Source organism: Loxodonta africana, chromosome 12 (genome assembly GCF_030014295.1).
Source record: "Loxodonta africana isolate mLoxAfr1 chromosome 12, mLoxAfr1.hap2, whole genome shotgun sequence".
Taxonomy (NCBI): Eukaryota; Metazoa; Chordata; class Mammalia; order Proboscidea; family Elephantidae; genus Loxodonta; species Loxodonta africana.
Window position 1 is genome coordinate 41,398,909 of NC_087353.1, and position 8,032 is coordinate 41,406,940.

Consider the following 8,032-nt stretch of genomic DNA (forward strand, 5'->3'; position numbering starts at 1 on the left):
GAGGACAGGGGCAAATCTTTTCTATTTGTCACACATCCTAACAAAGTAAATACTCAAAATAAAATGAGCCCCTCTTGACCCTACCTGTTCTGCCCCTTTGACAAGTTTAGCGTCCATCTGCTGTTGTCTACTCCTGCTGATGTTATTTAGGTGAGTCCCCAAGAAACTTGGAAACGCTCATTCTGCAAACATTGTTATGCAATTACTGTTACCTGAAAATTGGTCTGAAACCCAAAGATGAATGAAACATCGCTTGGCATTGGAAGAGGTCACCGTCAGGTGGAAGGGTCAACACAGTTTCAATGTAATGTGATAACGTGGGTGCTCAGGGTGCTGTAGAAACAGGAGGGGCATGGCTCGCTGCACAGAGGTTTCCTGGAGGAGATGATGCCGAAGCTGAGTCCTAAAGGTGGGGCGCAAGGAGGGGTTCCAGGCCAGAGGTCATGAAAGACGATACAAGCAGAGAGGGGAGATGGGAGGTGTCACTCAGTTGTTCAGCAAATTCACTGAATACCTTGCCAGTGACAGGCCCTGGAAACCCCACTCCTGGGTTCAGGGGGCTTGCTGATGAGAGAGCTAGGCATTTCACCAAATCTGATGGGGAGTGCGAGGCTAGGAACACAAGGCAGTAGGCTCAGAGCCATTGAGTAAGAGACTCCAGTGCAGTCAAAACCATCCTTGAAAATTTCTGACATTGTTAGGTCCCGAGTCCTCAGAAGCTCCCAATACAATCGTTAATGTTTGTTTCTCTTGGAGTTTTGGCCCTGGCCTCTGTTTTCGTGGACAATGGAGAACAGGTCTATTTTAAAAAGGAGGAAGGACTGGGAATATATAAGAGGGTCTTCTCTCAACTTTTCTTCAAAAAAGTTCACTTGGTTAAACATGTACTATATAATGAGTTCCGTTACATATACTTGGGGTGGAGGGGAAGGTAGAGGGCATAAGGGGAGCACAAACGCATATGCTGCCCTGAGACGACTCTTTAAAGCAATGCTTCTCAAACTTTACTGTGTCTGCACATCCTCTGGGCATCTTGTCAAAATGCAGATTCTGATTCAGTGAGTCTAGGGGAGAGCCCAAGAGTGTGAATTTCTAATAAGTTGATGCCCATATAGTACTGGTGCTGCTGGTCCAGGGATCCCACTTTGAGAACCACTGGAGTAGAGAATGAGTGGACATGGGATGGGGCAGCATTCCAGACAGAGGGAGAGTGGGGAGCTGCCTGTGGCTTCTACTCCCAGCTGCAGGAGCAAAGTGGAAGATAAGGCTGGAGAGGTAGGCCCCATTTAGGAGTTTGATTAGTAGCAAGGAAGGGTCACACTAAAAATGACAGAAGCCTACAGAGGACAGAGAAGTGGGCTGGGTTTGTTTTTCCTACACAGAGACACCTTGCAAATTAACCCTGGGGAAATATTCTTTACTTCCAGAAACATGTGCTCTCATAATTCTCAAAATACACAGTCCTTTTGGTCTATTTTCAGTTTCTCCGTTTCTGATAAAGACCCAGTTACGGGAAATATTTCCCTCTTCTCTTAATAGCGCAAGCCAGTGATAAACAGCAGCTGACACTTGGCCTCTGTGTGGGGGTGGGGGTGGGAGTGAGGAGGAGGCACTCAGGCCCGCTGACCAGAGGGGCGCCTGCTACTCAGCTCCAGCCGTCATTGTCGTGCAGGAACATAGGCCCAGGGCTGCCAAGAGAAGCCGGAAATCCCAAATTGTGTGTGCAAAACATCCTAACTTTAAAACACTCTGGCAACGAGTCGATTCCGACTACAGGACGGAGTAGAACTGCCCCATGGGGTTCTCAAGGCTGTAATCTCTATGAGAGCAGACTGCTACATCTTTCTTCCCCAGAACCACTGGTGGGTTTGAACTGCCAGCATTTCGATTAGCCAGCTGAATGCTTAACCACTGCGCCACCAGGGCTCCTCAACTCTAAAAGAGCAGGCCCTATCTCAAAAAGGTTTCCAGCATTGTGAGTGCGTAGCTCCCACCTTCACAAGGAAATTTAGCAGGTGTTGGCTGGTTTACGACCGCTGTGTGAAAAAGGGTGCTAAGCAGGGGAATGGTGTGGCCAGGCTGCATGCAACAGTGTTGGGGGTAGATTAGGGCTGGAGCCTGGAAGGCCTTTGAGGAGGCGCCTGCTGGCCTTGCCTAGAGAGAACGTGGGCATACACCCCATCGGCAGCAGGAGAAGACCAGGGCGTTTTGAGCAGGCAGAGTCGCAGGACTTGGTGAAGGATTAGATGTGAGGATGAGGGAGAGTCGGCTGTCTAGGATGACCCGCAGGTTTCTAGCTTTGGTGACTGGGTGGCTCGTGGTGACATTCACTGGGATAATGAACACGGGAGGAGAAGTATGTTTTAAGGGAAGTTTCGGGACAAGCAGGGTTTAGGTGCCTGTAGTTACTCAACCAGCAGGCCACAGGAACATGGGGTCTGAAGTCAGAGGAGAGGTGATGGTCAGTCTTACTAAAACACAAATCTGGTCATGTTACTGTCTGCTCGAATGGCTTCCCATTGTCTAAACATAAAGTCCAGATTCCTCTGCATGGTAAACAAAGCCCTTTGTGATCTGTCCCTGCCAGCCTCATTGCGCCACGCCCCAACACGAAAACGTGCTCTCCGGGCCTGCTGAACAACTCAGCATTCCCGGAATAAGCCATGCCTTTGTTCATGCTATTCCTGTGTCAGCGATGACCTACCCCAACCCTTTACATGTCCAGAAAGTGCCTACTCCTTTCAGCTTTAACATCTCTGCTCTTTAACCTTCATTGACCCTCCCAAGAAGAGAGATACTTCCTTTTTTGTGCTGTCCCTGAACTTTGCATGTGTTCTGTCACTGCCCCATCCCTGCAGGGATTTACTTGCCTGTCTGCAAACTCCTTGAAGGCAGAGACCATATCTTATTTCACTTTCTATTAGCAGTTCTTAGCACACATCTAGCATATTGTAGACACTCATTAAATGTTTACAGAATGAGTTAGTACTTCTTCTGGAGGAGACTGCAAGGCTGGTCTGGTGGGAAATGCTTCTGGTTTCCTGAGGGATCGTCCAGCTTCTCCTCTCCTAACAGCTAAAGAGCAACAGGAGGCCCTTGGGTGCTGACCCCACCTTTCTTCTTCCTTTCCAGCTGGGGTATGGCCGTCAATGTGTACTCCACATCCGTGACCAGTGAAAATCTGAGTCGCCATGATATGCTTGCATGGGTCAATGACTCCCTGCACCTCAACTACACCAAGATAGAACAGCTCTGTTCAGGTAGGAGCTGAGAGTGGGGGAGCGGGCCCTGCTGAAGGGAAAGGAAGGGAAGGAGGGAATGTACTTTGTAATTAGGATCAAGGAGGAGAGCTGCAGTGCCCCAAACTAGTTATACTGTTTGGAGTTAAAGTAAGTAAATGGGGGTCTCCAGGGAAGGGAAGCAGTAAAACTCCAAGAGCAGGAGAGGCCCAATGAGGGGCACAAGAGGGAGGAATAGTAAGGTACCAGGGGCTAGGAGGAATACTGAAGCCAGAGGTGAAAAGCACGAGGCCTAGTCTAACCACTCTGGATCCAAATCTAAGCTCTTCTTGTAGTGCAACCCTGGGCAAGTCACTACACCTCTCTGGGCCTCAGTTTTTCCGTCTATAAAATAGAAATAACATCACCTATCTAGCTAGAGTCGCTGTCAGGATCAAATTAAATTACACATATGAAGTGTTCAGTATGGTGCTGGCACATAATATGCATCAGTAAATAGTAAATAGGATTCTGGCAATGTCTGTCCTGAAAGTAGCCTGGCCCCACCCCCAGGACAAGGAGAGAGGAGACTGGGTTTGGGGAGTAGGCCAGCAGAGGGCCTGGGCAACCCAGTCAGGCTGCCCTTAGTCACATGTGCTGACCCACAGGGGCTGCCTACTGCCAGTTCATGGACATGCTTTTCCCTGGCTGTGTCCACTTGAGGAAGGTGAAGTTCCAGGCTAAGCTAGAGCACGAATACATCCACAACTTCAAGGTGCTACAAGCAGCCTTCAAGAAGATGGGTGTCGACAAAGTAGGTGCCTGCGCTCGGGGGCGGGGGGCCTGAGGAGCTGTGTTACACCGGGCAAGAAGACGGCCTGCCAGCTGGGCAGCAGGGGCTGCTGGGGTCATTCCACCCCCGTCTCTCCAGAGGAAACAGTCCCTCAGCTCACTGCACAGTGCAAAACCCCACAGCACTTAACATCTGTCCTGACAACATTCCTTTCCCGCCCTCATCTCCTGGACCCTGCCCACCCCAGAAACTGAGGCTCTGTGTACTGTTCCTGCTAAGTTGCGTCTCTCTCTAGGGCCCAAGGAAAGTCTCTTTGCTCACTGTACTGCCTTGATGGCCCCAGGACCCTGGTTCCAGTGCCCCCCACCCCCATGCTGGCAACAGAACCAAGGGACACCTCTCCACACAGCTCTTCCTGCGCCTCTAGGAAAGGGATGTCTCTGGATCCCGGCCTGGGCCTGCCAGCCAATCCACCTGCTCTGGTGCCACGGGGAGTGGGGAGGAGAAGGTCGAGGCTGCTGCAGCCCAAGGGGCTGGCTTTCCTGAGTGCAGAAGTCCTGGCAGAGAGGGACGCGGCCCTGCAACAGCAGGTGGTTAAAATTCTCTGCTTGTGTGGTCTGTTTCAGATAATTCCTGTAGAGAAATTAGTGAAAGGAAAATTCCAAGATAATTTTGAGTTTATTCAGTGGTTTAAGAAATTCTTTGACGCAAACTATGACGGAAAGGATTACAACCCTCTGCTGGCACGGCAGGGCCAGGACGTAGCACCACCTCCTAACCCAGGTGATCAGATCTTCAACAAATCCAAGAAACTCATTGGCACAGCAGGTAACGTGCCCTAGCTGGGGGAGGGAGTGTGGGGGGCCGGGCCGGTAGTGCTTTGCAGCCAGGAGTGCCCCCTGGGCCACCCGGCCCGGCCCTGCCAGCCTGGAGGAGACTGTTATCACGGAGTTCAGATGGCACCTCCTGCTGCCCACTTAGACCATGGGGAATTGCAATAGAGGGTGAGAGGGCTCCAAAAAATTGCTGTTAAGAGGAGAGCCACCAGCACCAGCCATGGCGGCAACTGGTGGTAGGAGGCCCAGGGTACTTCCTTTCACAGCATAGCTAACTTGTTTGCCTAAGACAGTGGAGCAGCAAGGAAGCATGGCTCCTCTGTCCAGGTCCATCCAGGCCAGGGTCCTGGTGCCAGCATTACAGACCCTTCACACCCCCTGCCCACTGGATGCCCAGGGGCAGGAGTTTGCCAGGCTCAATCATATGCTCCCCCATTCCAAAGGCCCAGAACCCTAAGCCCTCAAGAGAAGAGTCTCTTGAAATTAGGCTTTATCTGGGTTCTAGAGGAGAAGGTAAAGAAGCAGTAGTGGGAGACAGCAGAGGGAGAGGAGCAGCCCCAGCCTGCATCTGAACCCGTCATAGCAGAGCCATCTCCTCTGTTTGCACTGCTGCCCCGCCTGGGCCTGCCCCCACTTACCTGCTTGCTTTGCATTAGAAGCAGCCAGCTCTGTCTAGGGAGCTGAGTAGCTAGAAAGCAAGTGGCCACAGCATGCCGGCTGTGCTGGGGAGGAACTCAGGGTGCCTGGTCGGCCACTGCTGCTCAGATACTGGGTCAAGGCCAGTAGAGGGCACCAGAGCCCATCCTGAGACAGGGGCTGGGAGGGGCCTGGCCTAGGTTAACCACGGCAGTCTCAAACCCTGGTGAAGGCATTTTTGTACCTCCAGTCTTGAGACTCTGAGGCATCCATGGGGGGAGAGTGGGTTTGGGTAAGGCTTATGTTAGGAAATATCCATCAAGAGCCAGATTCAAGAGCCTGTGTCAGCTACTTTTCCTCAGACTCTTCCATCCCCATCTCCCCAGTTACCTCTTCTCACCCTCAGACCACCTCTCCTCCCTCCCCAACATCTCACCTTCTTTTAGTTCCTTATAGTCTCTGCTCTCCCAGGCTTGCCAAAGAGGGCTGCCTAGCTGCTTTAGTGTCACGTGTGGCTGAGGCTCAAGGCCTAGATGTGAATGCCTCTGCTGAGTGGTTGGGCAGGGAGGGCAAGAGTGCCTGCCTTTCGCATGGGCCTGCCCCTACAGACGTCACACCAGGCTGCCTCAAGCCATATGGGCCGTGGACTCACGTGGCCTCATCTGACTCTTCTCCTCTGGGCAGTTCCTCAGAGGACGTCCCCCACAGGCCCCAAAAATATACAGACCTCTGGCCGACTGAGCAACGTAGCCCCTCCATGCATCCTCCGGAAGAATCCCCCCTCAGCCAGAAATGGCGGCCATGAGACTGATGCCCAAATCCTTGAACTCAACCAGCAGGTGAGTGGGGTGGGTGAGGGTAGCTGAGATAGCCCTGCCCCAAAAGCCAAAACCAAAAAACCAAACCCAGTGCCGTCGAGTCGATTCCGACTCATAGCGACCCTACAGGACAGAGTAGAGCTGCCCCATAGAGTTTCCAAGGAGCGCCTGGCGGGTTCAAACTGCTGACCCTTTGGTTAGCAGCCATAGCACTTAACCACTACGCCACCAACGTTTCCAAAAGCCAGGCCCTCGGAATAACAGCCGGGACAAGCTGAGGGCAAGAAGGGGAGTCTGAGGCAGGCATCTCTGGCTTCAACACCGTTTTCTCCTCAAGCAGCTTTTGGACTTGAAACTGACAGTGGATGGGCTGGAGAAGGAGCGTGATTTCTACTTCAGCAAACTTCGTGACATTGAGCTCATCTGCCAGGAACACGAAAGTGAGAACAGCCCTGTCATCTCGGGCATCATTGGCATTCTCTATGCCACTGAGGTGAGCTCTCCCGTCACCATCCCAGGCCCACTGGACACTCCCCGTTCTGGCCTGGCCCTGGACTGATGTGTGATAGGACCAGGAGGACCTGCAGAACCTTTTACTGAGGAGGAGAGAGAGGTGAAGTCACTAGCCCAAGGTCACAAAGAGCATTAGCTGGGAAAGTAGGTTCAAAGTTCAGGCCCCCTTGCTCTTGGTCCCTCGTACCTAAGCTACCTATAGAAACCAATACACTCAGCCGGGCCTGTCTGGCTCACCACTTCCATCTACCTTTCCACCTTCCAGGAAGGATTTGCACCCCCTGAGGATGACGAGATTGAGGAACACCAACAAGAAGACCAGGATGAATACTGAAGGCAGCTGCAGCCCTGGCTGACTGCACGGCAACCCCGTGTCCCCTCCCATGCCCACCCTACATTATAATCCTTTCCTTCCAGCCAAGCGGCCGGGTGCTTTGTGTCAGTGCCGCAGCATTGGGAGCCTGCAGCATTGGGAGCCCGCAGCATTGGCAGCCCAGCAGGCAGGGCTGGGGGGATGGGGCAGGTGAGCAGGCAGAGGCCCCGCCCTCCTGTGGCACTGGCCCAGTGGGGGGCCCCCTGCCCACTCCCACCCCTATTTATTTCCGTTGTTTGTATGCTGTGTTGGCCAACACTTCCCAGGGTGCTGCTGCCACCCCTCCCCCGGCCCCCTGCAGCCAGCCACCTGCACCCCGACAGCCAGCAGCTGTATATTTGACAAAGTCATTGGTATATTTTTACTTACCGGATTTTCCTTGCACTTTACCTGTTCTTTTCCCAGGGCTGACAGCAGGGCTTAGGGCAGTGTGCCTGGCTTGGCTTCCCTTCCCCACTACTCGGGGGGTCGGGGCAGGACTCAACTGATTATTTATTTTATCTTTTGACTTCCCAGTGGCTGAGGGGAGGGCTGATGTCAGGAGAGGGAAGGGGTACAGGTGGAGGGGGTGGGCATAGACCCTGTCGGTCAGGCAGAGGAAGGGGAGATATGAGGGACGGAAATGACCTGACACTGGGCTCACCCCCTCGGTCCCCTGCCCCCAGCACTGCCGCACAGCCCCCAGCCATTCCCTTCTGCAGCTTGGTTCATACCACACGAACTCGGCCTGGACCCCACTGTACGTCCACCTCCATCTGCCCCACTCCCCAGCCCTGCCCACTTGGGCCAACCAGCCTGCATATGTGTTCACTTTTATTTAAATAAACTTGTGTGGTAAAAGTCCA

The 8,032-nt window shown here is 53.0% G+C and overlaps 1 protein-coding gene across 2 annotated transcripts in view; it reads left to right on the top strand.

The window, feature by feature from the left end:
- MAPRE3 (microtubule associated protein RP/EB family member 3) overlaps window positions 1-8,032 on the top strand; it is an 82,821-nt gene extending 74,789 nt beyond the window's left edge. The window contains exons 2-7 of one of the 2 annotated variants that reach the window (XM_010591980.3): window positions 3,133-3,260; window positions 3,887-4,032; window positions 4,638-4,839; window positions 6,168-6,322; window positions 6,642-6,794; window positions 7,080-8,032. In XM_010591980.3, coding sequence (XP_010590282.1) covers window positions 3,140-3,260; window positions 3,887-4,032; window positions 4,638-4,839; window positions 6,168-6,322; window positions 6,642-6,794; window positions 7,080-7,148 — 846 coding nt within the window. In that variant the 5' untranslated portion in view covers window positions 3,133-3,139 and the 3' untranslated portion in view covers window positions 7,149-8,032. The remainder of the gene's footprint in view (window positions 1-3,132; window positions 3,261-3,886; window positions 4,033-4,637; window positions 4,840-6,167; window positions 6,323-6,641; window positions 6,795-7,079) is intronic. The other variant, XM_023550520.2, reaches the window with a different exon arrangement.